Consider the following 22,958-nt stretch of genomic DNA (forward strand, 5'->3'; position numbering starts at 1 on the left):
CTTTCTATTCTGCAATGTGTTATCTTTATAGGAGTGTAAAAGTGTTAATATCCTTACAGGTCAGAGCCCCAAGAATAGGCTCTCCTGTGTATTTCAGGCTAAAGGCAACAGTATTTTACAAAAGGTGCAGAGCTAGCAAGACTAAGCCCAAAACACAAGGCACAGGGTTAAAGGAAAAGGAACAGATCTAAAAGGGAGTCAAGTTTATGCTTTTCTAGGTCCAGTGCCTTTTGGTGAGAGGTAAGAGGATGTTTCTGGACAGGTCCTCCTCTGCCCCAGGCTGGAGTTCGGGCAGGACCCCTGCCATGTTCACCATGACTGTGGACCTGATCTCCCACAGAGAAAGTAACAGTTATTGGTGATTAAAATTACCTGTCAAAGTCCCTTCAGTTGCCTGTAAACTACACTATGGGGGGGGGGGGGGTTGGAGGAGGATGTCTCACTGGCCTATCAGTGGTCAAGTCTTCCTGGATGTGAGGAACCAGCATCCTGGCGGGTGCCAATGTGGCCTGGCCAGTGCAGTTGCCCCCGTTGCTTTCCAGCTTTGGGTTCCTAATGTGGACACTTTCAAAGCTCCTGCCCCTCTTCCCTCTTCCCGGGCTAAAACGAACAGGGTCACCGCACCCACCTGGGCCTAGCCCAGGCCATGCACACAGCCCACCGTCTGCTCTCCATCCTAGGGCTCTGCCGCACCTTACTCCCTCCCTACCCCCACAGGACCCTGGGCCCAGGGCCTCCGCTCTGGGGGGGGTCCGGATCACCAACTGTGCCATCACCCACCCAAGGCCCACAGGCCAGCGGCAAGCAGCCCAGGACACCCTGACCACCTGACTGAGACATGGCACAAGGCATGGGCAGCAGGGCACCTGGGCAGGAACTGGAACAGCCTCCAGCCCGGCCCACTGCACCCAGGAGCCTTGGACACAGTGCTGTGCAGACACAATATGCCAGATCCTCCTCTGGCGGCTGTCGCCATGGTGACCAGAGCCTAGACCGCCTCGCCCCCAGCAGGGTGGGGGTGAGGGGGTCAGCTCCAGATAGGGGTGCACTCAGAGAGACAGGGGATCCGCGGTGAAGGGGGACAGGCTGAGGGGTGAGGGGCCACTTGGATTGGAAGTGTCCCCACTGAAGTGTGAGGGGCACTCGGAGTTAAGGGGATCCAGCTGGGGGTGGGGGATAATCTTGGGGAGAGGGGTGAAGGGATGATCTTGGGATGCTGGAGGGACCCTGGGTAAGGCATGAGGGGTCAGCTTGGGGTGTGGAGGCCATAGGGTAGGACCAAGCTGGGCAGAGTGTGGGGGCTGGGACCTTGATGTGAGGTAAGGAGCCCCGTATTGGGGGTTTGGCTGGGGACAGGCCTGGCTGGCGTGGGGGGAAGGCAAGCAGGTGTGGGGAGGCTAGCAAGGGGAGAGGGGCTTGGGGGTGTGGCCTGGCTCAATGCCTGTATTGGATCTAGTTGGCTGCCAGGCCGGTCAGTGACGGGGTGGGGGCATTGCCGATGGGGACCCTGCCAAGCCCAGGCCCAGCCCCAGGGTGTGCTCCCCCACCACCCAGACCCGCCTGGCCCCGCTCGGCCCCAGCCACCAAGTTTCTGCACTTCAACAGAACCAGGCCGAGGTTCCCCGCTGCGGGCTGTAGGAGGAGGGGCGCGCGCGGACGCGGGAGCGCGCCCAGAGCCTGTGGACGCTGGCGGGAGCCGGGCGCTCCTGGACCGGCTCGCTGAGGAGGAACGCGGCCTGGGGGTCTGGGCCGCCGCGGGCCGTCGCCTCCGCTGCCGCCGCCGAGCAGGTAAGGGGGCGCTGGTGGGGGCGCGCAGGTCGGGGAGCCGGCGGGTGAGGCCTGGGCTGCGTTGTGGAGGCGCCCAGGCCGGGGTGCGTAGGTGAGGTCTGGGCCTGTTAGGACCATGAGGCTGGTCCGGGCCGCCGCCCTGGTTCGTGGTGCCCCCCACACCCGCCCCGCACATTCGTGGTCACTGAGCCCCCTCGTTTCTGTCGCCGCTCATAGGGAGGTTTGGGAAAGCGGGAGCAGCCCCGGGAGGTGGGAGGGCGCCAGATGGGCCTGGAGCACCTCCGACCAGCCCTCAGGCCACGGCCTTCCTGCACAGGTCGACCTGCCTGGCGACTGCAGGCCGCCCTGGACCCTCCTGGGCACAAGCGACCTGGGGCGGAATAACGGGCGAGGCCTGGGCCTTTGGGAGCGGGTCACCCTACCTTTGGGATCAAAAGCTTTTGGAAGTCTAGTTTTAGTCTTTTGAGGAATCTGCCTACTGTTTTCCACAATGGCTGCACCAAACTACATTCCCACCAGCAGTGTAGGAGGGTTCCCTTTTCTCCACAGCCTCTCCAGCATTTCTCCTTTGTGGACTTTCGAATGCTGGGCATTCTGACCGGTGTGAGGTGATGCCTCATTGGAGAGTTGATTTGCAGTTCTGTTAATGAGCCACGTTGAGCCTTTTTTCATGTGCCTGCTGGCCATTTGTATGTCTTCATTGGAGAAGTGCTGGTTTAGATCTTCTGCCCATTTTTGGATTGGGCTGTTTGTTTTGTTGTTGTTAAGTTGTATGAGCTGCTTCTATATTCTGGAAATTAAACCTGTCAGTCGCATCGTTGGCAAATACGTTCTCCCATCCCATAGGTTGTCATTTTGTTTTATGTTTTCCTTTGCTGTGCAAAAGCTTATGAGTTCACTTTGGTCCCATTTGTCTGTTTATTTGTGCTTTTATTTCTATTGCTTGGGTAGACTGCCTTAGGAGAACATTGCTGAGATGTATGACAGACCATGTTTTGCCTATGTTTTTTTCTGAGAGGTTTGTAGTGTCTTTTCTTATGTTTAATTCTTGAAGCCATTTTGCGTTTATTTTTGTGTGCGGTTTGAGGCAGTATTCTAACTTCATTGATTTGCATGTAGCTGTCCAGTTTTGCCTACACCATTTGCTAAAGAGACGATCTTGACTGCATTGTATGTTCTTGCCTCCTTTGTCCAAGATGAATTGATGGAATGTTTGTGGGTTTATGTCTGGGCGCTCTATTCTGTTCCGTTGATGCATAGGTCTGTTTTTGTACCAATGCCATGGTGGTTTGATTGTGGCTCTGTGGCTGTGTGTGAAGTCTGGGAGGGCTATTCCTCCTGCTTCTTTCTTTTTCTTCAGTAATGCTTTGGAAATTCTGGGTCTGTAGTGATTTTGTATCAAGTGTAGGATGTTTTGTTCTAGTTCTGTGAAAAAATGTCCTGGGTAATTTGATAGGGATTGCATTTTATCTGTAGGTTGCTCTGGACAGTGTGGCCATTTTCACAGTATTAATTCTTCCAATGCTAGAATGTGGGCTATCTTTCATTTCTTTAAGTCCTCTTTAATTTCCTTGTGCAGTGTTTTGTAGGTCTCTGCATGTAAGTCTTTACTTCCTGGGTCAGATTTATTCCTGAGTCTTTTTTTTTTTTTTTTGGATGCAATATTAAAAAGGATTATTACTTTCATGTATTTAAATACCACTGATTTCTGTATGTTGATGTTGTATCCTGCTACCTTGCTGAATTCTTTTATTAGCTCTAGTTGTTTCTGTGTGGAGCTTTTAGAGTTTTCCATATATAGTATTATGTCATCCACATAGTGAGAAATTTACTTCTTCTCCTCCAATTTGGATCTCTTTTATTTCTTTTTCTTGTCTATTTGCTCTACTAGGATTTCCAATACTATATTAAATAGGAGTGGTAAGATAGGAGTGGTAAGAATGGGCATCCTTGTCTTATCCCAGATGTTAGCAGACAGGCTTTCAGCTTTTCAGTGTAGAGTATGATGCTGGCTGTAGGTTTGTCATAAATCGCTTTTATTATGTTGAGATATGTTCCCTCTCCTTACATACCCACTTTAGTAAGACCAGGGGCTCAGTGTGGTCAGGGGCCTGGGAGGATGGCAGCAGCAGTAGTGGTGGCAGGAGGAGAGGGGCTACCTCTTGCCAGCCAGTCATTTGCTCCTATCTTCCCCTGTGGCTTGGCCTTGGGTTGGCCTGGCTGCCCCAGGAGCATTGGTTCCAAGTCTATAGGTCATTCTGCTCCAAGGAGGCTGGCATGGTGAGGTCAGGGTGCAGGGGGTGGGGGCGGGAGTGAGGCTGCCCTGTGCAAGCCCTTGAATTTATCTCCATCTCCCCAGGGGCCTGGCCTTGTGGCAGCTTCTGCTGCCCCAGGGTTGCAGGACTCATCTGTTTAGGTCAGCCTGCTTCCTGGATGCCTATACGATTTGGTCAGGGAGCGGGGAAGACTGCAGTGGTGGCAGCTGCGAGGGCAGGAGAAAGGGGGCTGCTCTGTGCCAGCCTGTGGATTTGCTCCCATCTCCCCCGTGTCCTGGACTGGGGGCGGCCTCTGCTGCCCCAGGTTCCCTGGAGGCACGTCCTCAAGTCAGCCTTCTCCTTAGAAGAGGGTGCAGTGCCCTCAGCGGACAGTGTTTGGGCACCAGCAAGGACTTCCAAAGGATTGGGTTCTAGCCTGGGGTAACTGACTCTCCTTTCCTTTCTTCTCTTGCTTCCTAAGGCGGTGGCTGTAGCGGTGTTTCCATTACAGGATATTACTAGGTATTGAACTTAGGTAGGTCTCTGTGATATACAGAAGAAAAATATTTTTAAGCCTATATATGTTTTATATATATATATGTAATATATATAGTGGCTACCATATGTAAATCTCAAACTCCCAAATTTATCCCTTCCCACCCCCTTTGCCTGGTAACCATGAGATTGTTTACTATGTGTACGAGACTGTTTCTGTATTGTAGATGAGTTCATAGTGTCCTTTTTCTTTCTTTTTCCTTTTTTTCTTTTTTTTTGTTAAGATTCCACATATGAGTGATATCATATGGTATTGTTCTTTCTCTTTTTGGCTTGCTTAATTTAGAATAATGTTCTCTAGGTCCATCCACATTGCCACAAATAGAATTATTTTCTTCTTTTTTATGGCAGCATAGTATTCCACTGTATAAAAATACCCCAATTTCTTTATCCAGTCATCTGTTGCTATATGTAGGTTGCTTCCATGTCTCGGCTGTTGTATAGTGTGGTGCTGTGACCATTAGGATGGAGGTATGTTTTCACATTGGAGTTTCCTCCGGATATATACCCAGAAGTGGCATTGCTGGTTCATGTGGTAAGTCTGTTTTTAGTTTTTTGAGGAATTTGCATACTGTTTTCCATAATGGCTTCACCAAACTACATTTCCTAGCAACAGTGTAGGAGGCTTCCTTTTTCTCCATACCCTCTCTAGCATTTATCATTTATGATGGCCATTCTGACTAGTTTGAGGTGATACCTCATTGGAGTTTTGATTTGCATTTCTCTGATAATTAGAGATACTGAGCTTTTTTTCATGTGCCTACTGGCCATTTGTATGTCTTCATTGGAGAAATGTATGTTTAAATCTTCTGCCCATTTTTGGATTGGGTTGTTTGTTTTTTGTTATTAAATTGTGTGAGCTGTTTCTATATTCGGGAAAATCAGCCTTTGTCAAATATTTTCTCCCATCCTGTAGGTTGTCATTTTATTTTGCTTATGGTTTCATTTGCTGTGGAGAAGCTTGTCAGTTCAGTTAGGTCCTGTTTGTTTGTTTGTTTTTGCTTTTATTTCTATTGCTTGGGTAGACTGCTGTAGGAAAATATTGCTGAGAGGTATGTGTGATAATGTTTTGCTTATATTTTCTTCCAAGAGACTTGTAGTGTCTTGTCTTCTACTGAAGTCTTTAAGCCATTTTGCATTTATTTTTGAGAATGATGTGCGGGAGTATTCTAACTTCATTGATATGCATGCAGCTGTCCAGTTTTGCCTACACCATTTGCTGAAGCTAAAGTCTTCACTCCATTGCATGTTCTTGCCTCCTTTGTCCAATATAAAGTGACCGAATGTTTGTGGGTTTATGTCTGGGCTCTCTATTCTGTTCCATTAATCTGTAGGTCTGTTTTTGTACCAGTATCATGGTGGTTTGATTGTAGCTCTGTAGTAGTGTCTCAATCTGGGAGGGTTATTCCTTCTGCTTCATTCTTTTTCTTCAGTAATGGTTCGTTCATTCTGGGTCTTTAGTGATTCTGTATAAATTTTAAGATGATTTGTTCTAGTTTTGTGAAGAATGTCCTGGGTGATTTGATAAGAATCTGTAGTTTGCTCTGGGCAGTATGGACCTTTTCATAATATTAATTCTTCCAATGCAAGAACATGGGCTATCTTTGCATTTCTGTAAGTCGTCTTTTAGTTTCCTTAGTCAGTGTTTTGTAGGTCTCATGTAAGTCTTTCACTTCCTAGTTTAGATTTGTTCCTGAGTCTTAATTTTTTGGATGCAATTTTAAAAGGGATTATTACTTTCATGTGTAATGAAGAGCCACCGATTTCTGTATGTCGATGTTGTATTCTGCTACCTTGCTCTATTCTTTTATTAGCTCTAGTCGTTTTTGTGTGGAGCCTTTAGGATTTTCCATATATAGTGTTATGCTATCCACATATAGTGACAATTTTACCTCTTCTCTTCCAATTTGGATGTCTTTTATATCTTTTTCTTGTCTAATTGCTCTACTAGAGCTTCCAAAGTATATTGAATGAATAGAAGTGGTGAGAGTGGGCATCCTTGTGTTGTTCCAGATTTTAGCAGACAGGCTTTCAGCTTTTCAGTGTAGGTTATTGTGGTGGCTGTAGGGACGTTATAAATAGTTTTTATTATGTTAAGATATTTTCCCTCAATTTGACTTTAGTAAGACCTGGGGCTCAGTGTGGTCAGGGGGCTGGGAGGATGGCAGCAGCAGTAGTGGTGGCGGGAGGAGGAGGGGGGCTACCCCCTCACCAGCCAGTCATTTGCTCACATCTCACCTGCAGTTTGACCTGGGGGCGGCCTCTGCTGCCCCAGGTTCATCTTTAGGTCTGACTGCTCCCCAGAGCCCTGGCTGGTCCACTGAGGGAGCTGGGGTGAAGGCAGTCGTGGCAGCTGTGGAAGCGGGATAAGGGAGGTACCCTGTGTGAGCCTGTGAAATTGCTCCCAACTCCTTGTGCCCTGCCCTGGGGGCAGTGTCTGCTGCCCCAGGTTGAATGGAGGCACATCCCCAGGTCAGCCATCTCTGGGGATCCTTTCACAGTTTGGTCAGGGAGTGGTGGCTGCTGAGGCGGAAGGGGGACTGACAGGTGTGAGCCCCTGGATTTGTTCCCATGTCCCCTGAGCCCTGGCTTGACTGGGGGCATCTTCTTCCCCCCCCTTTGAGGGACACACATTTGGTGGTTAGCTTGCTCCTGGGAGGCCTGCGGGGTGTGGTCAGGGGTCGAGTAATTATTGGTGGTGGCGGCAGCAGCTGTGAGGAAAGAAGGCCTTGTCCCAGATGCTCTTGGTGGACTTGCTCCCATCTCCCCTGCAGCCTGGCCTGGTGGCGCCCTCTACCGCCCCAGGTTCCTGGGACGCAGGGTAGGGGTCAGCCTGCTCCTGGGAGGCAGGTTTCTTGAAGTGTGAGTAGGGACAGCAGGAAATTTTAATCGAATCCCTGCTGTAGAATGGGGCAGCCCCAGTCCAGCCGTCTCATCCGCCGCTATGGCCACCGCCGCGGCCGCTGCGCCTCCCTGACCACACCGCGCCTGCCTCCTAGGAGCAGGCTGACAGGGAGGAATTCTTTCCAGGAGGCTGGGGTAGCAGAGGCTGCTCCAGGCCAGGCAGCGGGGGAGATGGTAGCAAGTCTACTGGCTCTCCCAGGGCAGCCTCCCTCCCCGCTGCCGCCGCCGCTGCCGCCTGCTGTCCATCCCAGGACCGGGCTGCACCCTCCCACCCGGCAGCACCGTCAACCACCCAGCGCCCCCTGGCGGGCGGTGTGCAGCCCGGGACCACTCTGACCCATCGGCTCAGACGAGGTACTGGACGGGGGGGGCGGTAAGGGGGTCGGGGGTGGGGCAGGGCGCCCGGGTGGGATTTGGAACGGCCTCCAGCCCCACCCGCCTAGGCCCGGGAGCCTGGGACACAGGGCTGTGTGCCCGCACGCTGCCCGGGATCCCTGTCTGGCGGTTGACGCCCTGGTGATCGGAGCCGGGACAGCCCCGCCCCCGTTAGGTGAGGGGTGAGGGGGTCAGCTGGGTTAGGGGTGCACTCTGGGTGTGGGGGATCCCGCGGTGAAGGGGGACAGGCTGAGGGGTGAGGGGGTCACTAGGGGTGGAAGTGACCCAGTTGAGGGGTTAGGGGGTCCCGCCCACGGTGAGGGCCGCTTGGAGTGGGGGCACCCGGCTGAGGGGTTGGGGGTAATCCCGGGGTGAAGGGTGAGGGGACTATCTCTGTAAGGTGGGGGGGCCTGGGGTGAGGCATGAAAGGTCAGCTTGGTTTGCGGGGGCTGTAGCTTAGGACCTAGTGGGGCGCAGTCTAGGGGCGGAGACTTCCTTGTGAGAAGGAGCCTTGTCTTGGTGAGATCAATCTATCAATGGATCCATCGGGGACCAGGCCTGGCAGGGGGTTGGGAGGCAGTGACTGAGTGGGGGGCGGCGACAGGGGGCGTGGGCCTGGGGGTGGGTGTGGCCTGGCCCGAACCTGTGGTGATTCTAGTTGGGTGCCGGGACCCTACTGCAGGAGCCTAGCGTCCGCGCGGAGGGCGGGAGGGGGAGGGGAGCGCAACGACCCGCGCGGACGCGGGAGCGCGCCCAGAGCGTGCGGACGCTGGGCGGGAGCCGGGTGCTCCTGAGCCAGCTCCCGGAGGAGGAACGCCGCCTGGGGTCTCGGCCACCCGCCGCTTGCTGTCGCTCTGCTGCCGTCGCCGAGCAGGTAAGGGGGCGCTGGTCGGGGCGTGCAGGTCGGGGAGCCGGCGGGTGAGGGCTGGGCTGTGCAGTTGGGGAGGCGCACAGGGCGGGGTGCGTGGGTGAGGTCCGGGCCGCGCGTCCCGTCAGGACACTGAGGCGGGTCCCGGCCGCCGCCCCGGTTGTTTAGTAGTCACTGAATCCCGCATCTTTCTTGGCCGCCCCTCATGAGCGGGTTTGGGAAAGTCGGAGCAGCCCCGGGAGATGGGAGGGCGCTGGACCGCTCCGGACCACCTCCGACTGGCCCTGAGTCCGTGGCCTTCCCTCGCAGGTGGACCTGCCCTGGGAGCGGAGGCCGCCCCGAACCCTGTGGGGCACAGGCGGCCTGGGGCAGGATAACGGGCGAGGCCTGGGCCTTTGGGAGCTTGTTAGCCTGTCCCCGAGATTAAAAGCTTTTGACAAGTGTCTTTTTAGTCTTTTGAGGAATCTCCCTCCTGTTTTCCACATTGGCTGCACAAAACTACATTCCCACCAACAATGTAGGAGGCTTCCCTTTTCTCTACAGCCTTTCCAGCATTTATCCTTTGTGGACTTTTGAATGATGGCTGTTCTAACTTGTGTGAGATGATACCTCATTGTAGTTTTGACTTGTATTTGTTTGATAATTAGCAACATTGAGCCTTTTTTCATGTGCCTGCTGGCCATTTGTATGTCTTCATTGTAGAAATGCTGGTTTAAATTTTCTGCCCATTTTTTGAATTGGGTGGTGTTTTGGTTATTCAGTTGTGTGAGCTGTTTCTGTATTCTGGAAATTAACCCTTGTCAGTCTCATCTTTTGCAAATATTTTCTCCCATCTCATAGGTTGTCCTTCTGTTTTGCTTATGATTTCCTTTCCTGTGCAAAAGCTGATAAATTCAGCTTGGTCCCATTTGTTTGTTTATTTGTGCTTTTATTTCTATTGCTGCGGTAGACTGCCCTAGGACAACATGGCTGAGATGTATGTAAGATAATGTTTTGCCTATGTTTTCTTCTAAGAGATGTATAGTGCGTTATCTTATGTTTAAGTCTTTAAGCCATTTTGAATTTACTTCTGTGTAGGGTGTGAGGGAGTATTCTGACTTCAGTGATTTACATGCAGCTGTCCAGTTTTCCCTACATGCTTTGCTGAAGAGACTGTCTTTACTCCACTGTATGTTCTTGCCTCCTTTGTCGAAGATGAATTGACCGAATGTTTGTGGGTTTATGTCTGGGCTGTCTATTCTGTTTCATTGATCTGTATGTCTGTGTTTTTTTTCCCTTCCTTTTCCAGTTTTATTAGGTAGAATTACTACAGTTTGACTGCACATACACATTATATTGCATGTAGATACATAGATACGGTATACTGTAACTTTTTTTTAGTTTACATGTATGTACTGATTCTGAGAAGAGATTAGGTTTTTAAACTTACATAGTTATTAAAGGAATAAACCCAACTACAAAATAAGAATATGGTAATCCAATCATAAAGGACAGTCAGATGTGCTTACACGTATTCAAGAAGTCAAAATGATAATTAGTACACTGGTGGCCTTATTATTATTGTTATTATTTTTTAGATTCCTCATATAAATGATGTCATATGGCATTTTTCTTTCTCTTTCCGGCCTACTTCACTTAGAATGACAGTCTTCAGGTCCGTCCGTATGGCTGCAAATGGCATTATTTTCTTCTTTCTGTGTGGCTGAGTAGTGTTCCATCTTCTTTATCAAGTCATCTGTCACTGAACATTTGGGGTGTCTCCATGTCTTGGCTATCATGAATATTGCTGCTGTGAGCATTGGGGTGCATGTGTCTTTTTGAATTTTATTTTCCTCCAGATAAGTTCCCAGGAGTGGGATTGCTGGATCACATAGTAGGTCTATTTTCATTTTTTTAAGGAGCCTCCATACTGTCCTCCATAGTGGCTGCACCAATCTACACTCCCACCAACAGTGTGGAAGGGTTCCCTTTTCTCCACACCCCCTCCAGCATCTGTCATTTGTAGACTTCTCAATGATGGCCATTCTGGCTGCTGTAAGGTCATATCGCATTGTAGTTTTGATCTGCATTTCTCTGACAATTAGTGATGCTGAGCATTTTTCATGTGTCTGTTGGCTATTTGTATGTCTTCATTGGAGAATTGCTTGTTTAGGTCTTCTGCCCATTTTTGGATTGGGTTTCTTGTTTCTTTGATATTAAGATGTATGAGCTGTTTGTATATTTTGGAAATAAGTCTCCGTCAGTCACATCATTTGCAAAGATATTCCTCCCATTTCGTAGGTTGTCTTTTCATTTTGTTGATGGTATCCTTAGTTGTGCAAAAGCTTTGAAGTCTAATTAGATCCCATCTGTTTATTTCTGCTTTTATTTCCAATTCTCCAGGAGCTGGTTCAAAAAATGTATTTCTGTAATGTATATCTGCGAGTGTTGTGCCTATGTTTTGCTCTAGGAGTTTTATAGTATCTGGTGTTACATTGAGGTCTTTAATCCATTTTGAGTTTATTTTTGTACGTGGTGTTAGAAAATGCTCTAATTTCAGTCTTTTACAGGTAGCTGTCCAGTTTTCCCAGCACCACTTATTGAAGAGACTGTCTTTTCTCCATTGTATATTGTTGCCTCCTTTGCCGTAGATTAATTGACCATAAGTGGGTGGGTTTATTTCTGGACCTTCTATGCTGTTTCATTGGTCTATGTGTCTGTTTTTGTGCCAGTGCCATACTGTTGATTGCTGTAGCTTTGTAGTGCAGTCTGAAGTCAGGGAAAATGATTCCCCCACTTCTGTTCTTCTTTTTCAAGATTGTTTTGAGTGTTCGGGGTCTTTTGTGTTTCCATACATAGTTTCACATTTCTTGTTCCAGCTCTGTGAAGAATGTCGTTGGTAATTTGATGGGCACTGTATTGAATCTGTATATTGTCTTGGGCAGTATGGCACTGAGGCCATTATTTCTTCAAATATTTTATTTACTACCCCTACTTTCTCCAGGTGCTCCAGTTCTACATCTGTTAGTCGGCCTGGAGTTACCACACAGCTCACTGTCGTGCTGTTATTTAGTTTTCTTTTCTTTCCTTGTGTTTCCTTTTGGATAGTTTCTATTATCATGCCATCAAGTTTATTAATATTTTTTCCTGCAGTTTCTAATCTGCTGTTAATACCATCCTGTGCATTTTTCATCTTAGATACTGTATTTTTCACCCCCAGAGGTTTGGTTGGAATCTTTCTTATATGTTCTTTGTGTTTACTTAGCATGGTTAATATTTTTTCTGCTATCATTAACATATGGAATATGGTTATAATAGCTATTTAGTGTCCCTTTTGAATAATTTTTTAGTGTAAAGTCATATATGTTATTTCGACTTCAGTTTCTTTTAAGTGTAAAGTATTGTGTAACATAGGCAAAATTGGTTAAGTCAATACATTTTGTAGGAATTTCACATGTTCTGATTCCTTCCACTGCCCATCACCCCATCACCTTCGCTCCTCCAGTGTTTGAGTCGTAATCTTCAGGAAAGCCCTTTGAAAAAGAATTTTTGCTCAGTCAGCAGTTGTCATGTCAGTCAGTTCATAATTCTTTTAAAAATTGGGCTTCTTTGATCTCCAGTGGAACGTGGACACACTTCAAAAACTCCTCACCTGTAATCTTTGGGATCCAATTTTCTCAAGCAATTTACTTTAGGACTATTACGTATTTGGGGTCAGGGATGATAGATCTGTCTGGTTCTGAATTTTAGACACTCTCTGAACATGTATTAGGTTCAAATCATGTTTACTCCTAAGCTTATCACACCCTGGAGCAGTACTGATTGTTGGGATATGCCAGCACCTAAGATACAAGAGCTTGTTAGGTTTCTCATAGTTTATTTACCAGCTCTGTCTTGTTCTTTCCCACAGATCTAACATGTAGTTCTGCGAGGAAAGGAAACCACATAGTTACCCTATGAGGCGTTTCCAAAGGTGTAGGTCTACACAAAAAGCCCCATCGGTGTTCCTTTTTAAAAAATTGAAGTATAGTCAGTTTACAATGTTGCACTAGTGTCTGGTGTGCAGCGGAGTAAGTCAGTCATCTGTATACACACATAGATTCATATTCATGTTCTCTTTCATTGTAGGTCATGACAAGACATTGAATATAGTTCCCTCTGCTGTGCAGTAAAAACTTGTTTTTTATCTCTTTTTTGTATAGTAGTATCTGCAAACCTTGAGCTCCCAATTTATCCCTTCCCACTATCCACCCCCTGACCGGTAACCATACATTTGTTTTTAGTTCTGTTTCTATTGATTCATTTTTCTTCTTCTTATGGGTATCTTACCTCCTAGGGCCCTAATAAAATAATGTTGACTGGGTGGCTTGAACAAGAAATTTATTTTGTCACAGTTCTGGATGCTAGAAGTCCAGCTTAAAGTTCTAACAGAATTTGGTTTCACATGGCCTTTCCTCAGTCTGTGCATGTGGGGAGAGACAGAGAGAGACAGAAAGACAGAGAGATAGAGAGAGCACACAAGTTCTCTAATGCCTCCTCTGCCTCTTATGAGGATTCCAGTTCCATCAGGTCAGGGCCTTACCTTTAGGACCTCATTTAATACTAATAACTTCCCCAAAGGTCTAAATACCATCACATTGGTGGTTAAGGCTTTTACATAGGGATATCGGGGAGACACAATCATTCAGTCCACAATATGGGTCCTATTTTTTTCTTTCCGTGCATTCCTGGTATTCTTATTAGAAGTCAAACAATACGAGCTTTGCTTTATTGGGTGCCAGCTATTTTTATGTTCTTCTCAATATCCTTAAGCTTTGTTCTGGGATGCAGTTAACTCATTTGGAGACAGTTTGATATTTTTGAAGCTTTCTTTTAAAGTGTTAGCGCTAGACCAGAGAAACCTTTAGTTTAGGGCTCATTTTGCTCCCCTCCTGGGGCAGTAACCTCCTTAGTGCTTTATATAATGTTCTGGGGACTGTGAGGTGTTGTACTCTGGCGGTGGGGGGACGTTTCTGTCCCTGCGTGAGCTCCAGGAGTTGTTCCTTCTGCTCCTTTCAGGTGGTTCTTCCTGTGGTTTTTGGTAGTGTCTTCATTCCTGTGCCTTGATCAGTACTGGGTTCAAGACGCAAGGAAACGTTTCCTCTGTAACTCCGTCTCCTCTGCAGCACTTGGCTCTGTGAATTCTAAGTGCCTTGGACTGCACAGACTCAAAAAACCACCGCCTCAATTACGGGAGACCACCAGGCTCCATCTGGGTCCTCCTTCCTGTACTGGGGCTGGGAACGCACTTTAAGCAGTGAGTCAGGGCAGTGGTCAGACTCGTTCTCATTTGTTTCTCGTCGCTCAGGGGTCCCAGTCTTGTGCTGCCTGGTGTCCATTATCTGAAAAATGGTCATATATATGTGTATATATATTTTTTAAATTTTTTTCAGGATTTTTTTTAGTTGTTTTGAGTGGCCCTTGCCTGTTTGAGCATGAAAATGTCTTTTAGAATCAAGAAAAGTTCTTCCCAGTGTTTTCTTCAGCTTAGTCTCCATATAGAAGATGCTTATGACCTCTGAATGCTGAGATGCCTGAACTGAATGAAATGCTCCTGCTTATATAAGGCTCTAATTATGTATGAAAAAAGGGATGGATTGGCTATTTGTGGATTTGGTCACCTGTTTTTGGTTGTTATTAAAATGTAACTTAATAAATACTTTGTTTATATATTAATCAAACACTTTTTACATATAGTGCTTCCTACAGCCACTCGGCATATCGCAGTTTATCTCCAGGGCCCTTGAGGTATTTTTCTGTGTCAGAGTTTCCTGTTCCTTTGTGTCGATAGTCTTACATGTTCATGGCAATCACAAAGGATAGAGTTAACTACAGACACTCTGACTAGTCATTTCTTCATTGTACCTTTTTCTGAAAAGACTCAAGTAGTATTTCTGACCCTGTATTCGTAATTTTTAGTATTCCCCTCAATGTGTTTGCTATGGGAATTCTTTACAAATGGAAATATAATAAAAATTCTAAAAGCTTCTCTCCAGAAATGGATGTTTTCTTTACTAAAGTCTCTGGAATGCAAATAAGAAATCCTTGCAATGTTTACTTCCATTTTTTAGTTACCAGCCAGATAAAGAGAAAACAACTTACTGTGATCTCACTGAGATTAGGCTCACACGCCATCCTGAATTTATGAGAGATCACAATGCTAAGTAACAGAATAGTGTATACACTAAAGAAACTAGATAGCGTCTTTTCACATAAATGAGGGGGGCGGGCATAAACTCTTTCACCTGGTGTGACATTGTCATCTTCCTTTTATCTCACAGTGTTGGAAGATTTGATAAACCTTGAAGGTGGATGAAGAAACAAAACACGAGTCACCTGGAAACCAGCACCTGGGAACGTCGTCAGCTACCGTGTTGTGTATCACCCCCGTGGGGGCAGGAGACATCTGGTGGCCAAAGTGCCACCCACAGTCACCTCCACTGGGTTAAAGCGGCTTCAGCCCCAGACCACACACATCACAGTTCTCCCAGATTACAAGACAGGAGAGGGGAAGCTTAGGTAAGGATCAGGCACGACAGGTACAAAATGATAATTTTTGGGGGAAAGTGTGTAATGTTTTAAAGGGCGATTTTAATACATCTGCTTCCTTTGTAAATGTCTGAAACTGATTCTGTAATGAATTACATTATAATGGTTAGATAGGATGCCTAAATAGCACATGATTTTTACCTATCTAGTTCCTGCTAAAATGATTCTACCTATTAGTGTCCTCATTCTAATCTAATCTTCTGAATTGGGAATACCCTTTATACTTCCACTTGGGCAGCGCTCTGTCGTGATAGCTTACGCTTTCTGACTTAACCATTTTTATAAATACATATTTTGAACTGTTTTGTTTGTAATGATTCCTGTGTATATCCCTTAGATATTTTGAATTCACCTTACTATTACAGGGGCACTTAAATGCTTATGGAGACGAGACGAGCTTGTTGCAGGCTGTGGAGAATTTACCTCACAAAGGAGGCAGGACCCTCACAGGTGAGTAAAAGTGTCTGGCGCGCTTGGAGCTCTTGCTTGTGGTCAGAGCTTGTGGCTGAATAACTATGTGACGGCCTTCTCTTTTAAAAATCCCACTAGACATGGCTTTGAACTGCATTCGCCAACAGAGCTTCAAGACCCAAGCTGGCATGAGGCCTCGAGCTTGAAAAATTGGTGTTCTCATCACTGATGATGTTGAGGCCCCGTCAGAGCAACTCAAGGATGAAGGCGTGGAGCTGTTTGCTGTTGGTGAGCACTGAAGAGACTGGCTGTGCCCCCGGGCGTACAAGTGTGCTGAGGATAGTTTTGAAGTTAATACCATTTTCTGAAGCATAGACAAACAAGCAGACACATTTTCCCTATTACATAATGTATCAAAATGCTGTGCCAGGACGTTAATTCATTTCCTTCTTTTCTCCTTGTAATGATCCGAAACTCTGGCTTCCTGGAAGAGAGTAATGGGCCAAGAGGACAAATAGGCTTCAGGAAAATTTCGGTTTGACTTTCCACAGCGCTGTGACTATTTTTGATATCCGTTATTTTTAATTTACAGAAAAAACACCGAAGAGACACTTTTTGGTGGGGAATTGGTGCTAGAAGCATTTAGGAGAATCTAAACAAAATAGGCTTTGGTTAATATTATTTTTTGTGTCTATTTTATAACTAGAGATATGTAGTCATCTTACTATTGAGGAACATCATATCTAGTTGATATTGAATACATAGGGGTAGCCATCTTACTATTGAGGAACATCATATCTAGTTGATATTGAATACATAGGGGTAGCCCCTGAAATAGTAGCTTTATTCCATTGATTTTTTTCTGAGACTTGTTTTTTAATTTGTATGCATCCATTTTTCCAAGGTATTAAAAATGCTGACAAAGCTAAGTTAAAAGATGACTGCAGCAGATTCCGATGATCCCCACGCATGCAAGCTGGCAGATTTTGCATCCCTCTCCAGGATCCTGGATGACCTCACCCTCAACTTGTGTAACAGCATCAGGAGTCCAGGTAAGGTTAGCCCAGGGTTTGTCACCCTCACCATGTTTGATATTTTGGTCCAGGTAATTCTTTTTTGGATGGAGGGAGTGGATTCTTTTGTGCACTGCGAGATGTTTAGCAGCATCCCTGGAGTCTGCCCACTGGATACCAGTAGCATCCCCTGAGTTGTGAAATCTGCTTGCCTACTTACCCTTGACCCGCCTTGAAGACCTTTATGGACTGTTCTTGTACTGTCTCTCATCACCGGGATGAGCAGGCTGGTGATTAGCTGTCATGCCCCTGCAGGTTTAATGTAACTGACTGTGATAGTGCACTTGTTTTAGCTTCTTTAAATCTTTGTTCTTACTGAACATGCTCAGATATTCTTTTTTTAAATAATAGATTATTGTTCATTCCTTTGTTTTGAACATTTGTTGCACAATGTTGGGATGGTAAGATTCTGGTCAAAGTTTGTGAAGATCATGCTGAAATTTCTAGGGAGCAATTTTTTTTTTTTTTTGCCACAGATTGGTTCCCTGGGATAATTGATAGACAATATGTTGGAGAAATATTCTCATATAATATTTTTAAAAAACAACTTAACTTAGATAATCTGGGGCTGACACTTAAATCGTTGATTGATTTTTTTTTTATTTTAGTGTCACCCAGTAAAATTGAGATTAACTCTAGTTTCCATCTGAATTACTTTGAATGTTAATTGTGAGATGGATGCAAATGTGGATTGGGGAAATGTTAAATGTGAATGGAAATGTTGATTGGAGAAATTGTTCTCTACAACTAAGGAGTCAGGCTTTACCTTAGGTGTGTGAAGCAGCTACCAGAGCTCAAATTCATGCTGTGAGAATTTAATTCCAATTTAATTTAACTGCACCAATTTCATTTCAGTTATTTCAAGTGTTTTGTTTGTGTATAGTTTAAGAATCTCATTTAAGAATTTTTTTTCAGGCTTTTGTGTATTTTTTTATTTGAATAATTAATAGATATTTTGGGGGAAGTGTGGATCAGATTTAAACATTATACTTATTGGTTGTAAAAAAAATTTTCCAACTCTTGGTTTTTGTTAAATAATTAGAACAGTGATTGGAGATTACAGGTGCCTATTTTCTGTTATATTGGGTTTCTAGCCCTTTAAGCAGAGTATAAACATGTGTTCAGTTTATGTTTTTTCTTTCCATATCTTCATAAAAAGTCCCATTGATTTTAAAAGAATAGCTTCCCAGCACACCTGTAAGTCCAGTGTGGTGATTCCCTGCCCCCTCCACCGCCACTTTGTGCTTTAGTGCAACCTTTATTATATAACCACAAAAACTGGGAAGAGAACTGTGCACTGCAGATACTAGACCTGCACTCTAAGTGAAGTCTTTGATAATAAGAGCTCCCTAACCCTCTTAATTGGTTTATTTATTTATGGAAGGTGGTGCTTCCTCTAAAATATATATATGCATCTTTTCTTATATTGCATACACTTGCTGTTGTTTTGAAATAATAGTTGTATGGTGTTTACATTTATGGCTTGATCATTTCTTTTGAAAATCCTGTTGTTTAACGATGGATTCACTTACTCAGGTTGTTGGCAAGAGCGTGGAATTGCATCAGATCTTGCTATATTAAATAGATGGGAATATTAGATGCCAGAATTTTTCTTGAGTGATTCATGGCTCTTGTGTTCATTCTCTGTATCATCAGCTTCCTAGGGAGAGTTCTTTTTGAAACAATATCAACTCCTGGTAATTTTTATGCAGTTAATTTGTATCTGGTCGTTTAAAGGCCAAAGTGGCCCATTTGACTCTGACTTAGTCGTCTGCTTTGACTTCAGTGGTTTTAATCCTTGTCCCCACTACCCATTCCTCTCATTTGGAGTTCGGGGCACAGTTCCAGCATTTAGCAGAAGACTGCAGAACAGATAAAGCATGCTAGCTTCATTAGGTGGTTTTCACCAAAGTGGATGTGAACAGGTCTGAGTTTGTGATAGAATGAGTGATTACAAGTGTGTCTAGTGCTTTACAGTTTTTGAGACTATGTAGTTTCACATACATTCTTTCTATATTTTATTTTCATTTGATGTTGAAAACTGATCTCAAAAATCCATTTCGAAGTAGAATAGAATGCTTGAGCCAGTGAGGGGACCAGTCTTATGGGTCAGAATTTGCCTCTGTGTAGGAAGTCAGCAGGAGCAGACGCCTTCTCTTTTCTGGCTCTGTAGGCATCTGGATCTGTTAATACACAGATGACAAATTTTGACCAGCTTTGAAATTACATTCTTTAGCAGAGGAAACATATCGTTAGCTCTGCAAATTAGCCTTGTAGTGTTCAGGGAATTCAGTAGGTGCCTGGCCCCAGATGGTAAACTGCTATTGTAATTTTTATTTCGTATAATAGAGTTTAGGCATTTTTTTTAAGATGAAAAAATGGTTTGGGCAACTTCATTAATTGATACGACTGTTACATCACTTTTTAAAGAATAATTCATGTTTTTAAAAGGTGATATATATTTACAGTTAAGTCATAGTATCAGAAGATTTAAAATAGAACAGCAGTCTGCTTCTCCGCCACCGCCAGTCCTCCTGTCCACAGACAACCGCTTTCAGCTCGATTTAGTTTTCTCTCTCATATTTACCTACATGCATCTAAGTAATATACTGTTATTTCTTAATTTATCCATTTTAGGTATCATCTCTTGACATCTTGCTATGGTAAATGAGGACATTAGTGTTTGCGTTACCCTCCCCTCTGCCCTACTCTCCATTTCTCTGTATAATTAGATTACAATTTTTGATTAAAATGGTGATTGCTCTTTTTCTTGTCTGGCATCTTATTTTTCCTTGAGTTAATAACTGCCTTTTAAAAAAATTGCTTACTTTGCCTTTTATACATTTTCTCCCAAATACAACCTATAAATCTGTGAAATGTCTATGAGTATTATTTTCCAAGTACTTTAAACACATAATCTGTTAGTTTTTTTTTTTTTTTTTTTTTTTCCGAACACCTCCTTCCCGGAGCTCTCTCACTCCCATCTGAGCTGAGTCTTCTCTGGGCCGGTTGGGCAGTTTTTATCCTGTGATTCCCTTGCTGTCCTCTTGTATTGGATCTCCCATTTCCTGGATCCCAGGTGTGTACTTTCCTTGGTTTATTAGACCATTTTGCTAGAGTACATCATTTAGCTCCCTTCTCAGGGGAGGCAGATTTTTGACCCCATGCAAGTCTGACATTTTGATTTTACTTTTACTACTTGATTGCTCGACAGACTATTAGTTTGGAAAGATTTTCTTTTAGAATTTTGAGAGCAGTGTTCCTTTGTTTTTAGGCTTCCAGTGCTTCTGTTGAGAAGCCTGATGCCCTCCTGATTACCGTTCCTTCATGTGGGTCCTTTTACTTTTTTTCCTGGAAACTTTCGGGCTCTTCCCTCCAGCCTCGGTGCTCTGGAACTTCAGAATGACGTGTCTTCACGTGGTTAGTTTTCCTCTTGTTGCCATGGGTGCTCAGGGGACTTTTCAGCCTGCACATTGGAGAGTACACTCGTCCTCCCATGCTTATATCTCCTCATTGCTGCCGTTCTCTTTGTGCAACTCCTGTTAATTGAATGTTGAGCGCCCTGGGTGGAACCTGTAATTTTCTTATCTTTTTATTTCTTTGCCTTTTCGTTCGAGTTCCTGAGCTAGTTACTTTTTTTTTCCCCTTCCACTCTTTCTATTGAATTTTGACAATAATATTCTTAATTTAAGGGCTTTTTCTCATTTTCTGACCATTGCTTTTTCATTCTTTCTGTTCCTGTTGCTTTGCTATATCTTTTCTTATTACTTCTGGGTTTTAGAGTTTGTTTTGAAGCTTTTCTGTGCTCCCTGCATTGTTTCTGTTTCCTCTGGGTTCCTCTGTTTCTTTTCAAAATGATTCTCTCAGATGAGATGTTTTCTTCGAGGGTCTTGTTTCATCTTTGTCTATCTTTTCATAGAAGAGTCAGGCACTGAAAAGCTCTGTAAGTTTGTCTGTAAGAGTGAGGCTTGTCTGCAGTGGGCTTCACTGTGAGGTTGGGGAGCAGGCTGCCTTCTTCAATGGAGGAAGACATCTTTGTGGAGTTTTTTTTGGGTTTTTTTTGCAGCATTTTGTTTTTCAGTTTTCCATCTGGTGGCTGTACACTTGGCCACTGATGTTCTGACATCAGGACGTAGGAAGTTCTGTGAATCAGTCGTTCATCACAGCCCTTGGACCCCCTTGTGTTCAGTCCCATCCGTACCTTTGCTGTCTGCTGTGCTCAGTGTCCCTGAGCCCAGAGACCCCTCCTGTCTACACTTTCCTCTGCCAGCACTTAGGTTGTAGCTTCCTTCACGCTGCTTAGGTTGTTACTGCTCCTCTAACTTCTTCCTGACTCTCAAAAATGTGTTGAAATCTTTTATCTGCTTTGCTGGCCTCACATGTTCTCTTTATCTTTGGGAGTTAATATCAACTTAATTTCTTTATTGTCCGGTTTAGTGGGAAATTAGGATGGAGAAGAGAGGGAAGCAAGAAGTTGGTCTGCCATACTTAATTTGGTGTCTATTTTTAAATGAAATATTTTTAATCTGGTTTTTAGGGCAAAGTGCTGAGAAATGGATCTGATTAGTTACCCTCCAGAGAGTTAAATCACTCAAACTGAAATTTTGCAGTACGATATTTGAGTCAAAGTTCAAACTCAAATTTACCTTCCCCAATGAACAGAGCAAAGTATTGTTGCTATTACCAGAGTCAGCAGAGAGAGCAGATAAGCCCAAGGGTTTGACTCTGCTTGGGAAGCCAGATCACAAGCCAGATGCTGGGTATGTAAAAGAAACATAGTTGTAAAGCCACTTGGACTACTGCAGTCAATATGTTGTACTATTTTTACTGGATTAGTTCATCATCCATCAATAAAGGGAAGTTAATGTCAGGTTTATAGTACTCTTTGGCTCTGCACGATGGTAATTTAACCTTTTCTCTTGTGTTTTATAATGAAAAGAAAAACATGTTCTTAATTGGAAGTAAAGAATAAAATTTCTTTAACCTCAAAAAACCTTTTTATTTTGATACAATTTGGTACTTAAAGAAACATTAAGAACAGTACAGAGAACTCCCATCCAGTTGTCAACATTTTCCCACACTTATGTTACGTGTGCATCTTCTTTTTATCCACCCTCTTCCTGCCCCCCCAGCCCCTGCCCACCTCCCCACTGCCTAGTAATTTGCAGACCTAATGCACCTTCATCCATAAATAGTTTAGGTACCCCGCCCCCCGCCAAGAACAAAGACTTTCTTTTCAGTAAGTACAGGATATTGGTCAAAACAAGGACATTTAATAACTAGTACAATAGTATTATCTAATGCACATTCCATACTCAGAGTTCTCCAATTGTTCCAGTAATGTCCTTTATAGCTATTTCCCCTTTTTTGTCCCCCCCCCCACCTCCCACAGATCTAATCCAGGATCATGCTTTTCATTTAGTTGAGATCAATCTTTAGTCTCCTTTAATCTGGAATAGTTCCTTATCCTTTCTTTGTCTTTCACATCTTATTTTTGAAGAATACAGGCCAATTATTTCATAGAATGTACTTCAATTCGAGTTTTCCTGATGTTTCCTTATGATTAGGTTGAAGTTATGCATAGTTTTGGTGGGAGTACTGCAGAAGTAATGTGTCTTCTCAGGGCATCGTGTCAAGAGGCATGTGAGGTTGTTTGTCTCATTCCGGTGATGTTAACTTCTATTATTTTATTAAGGTAGTATTTGCAAGGTTATTCCACTGTAAATTTACTCTTTTCCCCTTTATTATTAATAAGTAACTTGTAGGAGATGCTTTATAATTTTATGAATGTCTTGTTCCTCGTCAGACTTGCACCCAGTAATTTAGCATCCATTGATGATTCTTAACTGAATTAGTTATTACTAGGATGATTGCAAGATGTAGATTTTCTATCTCTTATTTCTCCTAAATATATATAGGGAAGAGCTTTCCTTTCTCTCCCATTTATTTATTCATTTATTTTATTAACACGGACTCATAGATTTTTATTTTATTCTGTGATACTCTGTTACTTATTTTGAGGCTCAAATTGTTTTAGATTTGCCTAGTGGGAGCCCCTTTAAGCCATAATTTTGAGATGCCCCCATTGTTCTTGGAGGCCGTTCTTCCTGGCACAGCCAGACGCCCCAGGCGTGGCCTGCCCTAGTCCTGAAATCAGTCATT

The 22,958-nt window shown here is 44.4% G+C and overlaps 1 protein-coding gene and 1 non-coding gene across 5 annotated transcripts in view; one reads left to right on the plus strand and one right to left on the minus strand.

Moving 5' to 3' along the window:
• LOC135321264 (ubiquitin carboxyl-terminal hydrolase 3-like) overlaps positions 1-22,958 on the plus strand; it is a 289,286-nt gene that overhangs the window by 92,208 nt on the left and 174,120 nt on the right. For 2 of the 4 annotated variants that reach the window (XM_064485504.1, XM_064485503.1), the window contains exons 1-5: positions 1,224-1,788; positions 15,045-15,282; positions 15,678-15,762; positions 15,862-16,011; positions 16,628-16,775. In XM_064485504.1, the coding sequence (XP_064341574.1) occupies positions 16,661-16,775 (115 nt within the window). In that variant the 5' untranslated portion in view covers positions 1,224-1,788; positions 15,045-15,282; positions 15,678-15,762; positions 15,862-16,011; positions 16,628-16,660. Of the gene's footprint in view, positions 1-1,223; positions 1,789-8,102; positions 8,752-15,044; positions 15,283-15,677; positions 15,763-15,861; positions 16,012-16,627; positions 16,776-22,958 lie in introns of those variants that run through there. The other 2 variants (XM_064485506.1, XM_064485505.1) reach the window with 2 other exon arrangements.
• LOC116153745 (small nucleolar RNA SNORA18) lies at positions 12,612-12,737 on the minus strand. The gene has a single exon (XR_004137627.1). It is a non-coding gene; the product is annotated as a small nucleolar RNA SNORA18 (small nucleolar RNA).

Source organism: Camelus dromedarius, chromosome 5 (assembly GCF_036321535.1).
Source record: "Camelus dromedarius isolate mCamDro1 chromosome 5, mCamDro1.pat, whole genome shotgun sequence".
Classification (NCBI taxonomy): domain Eukaryota; kingdom Metazoa; phylum Chordata; class Mammalia; order Artiodactyla; family Camelidae; genus Camelus; species Camelus dromedarius.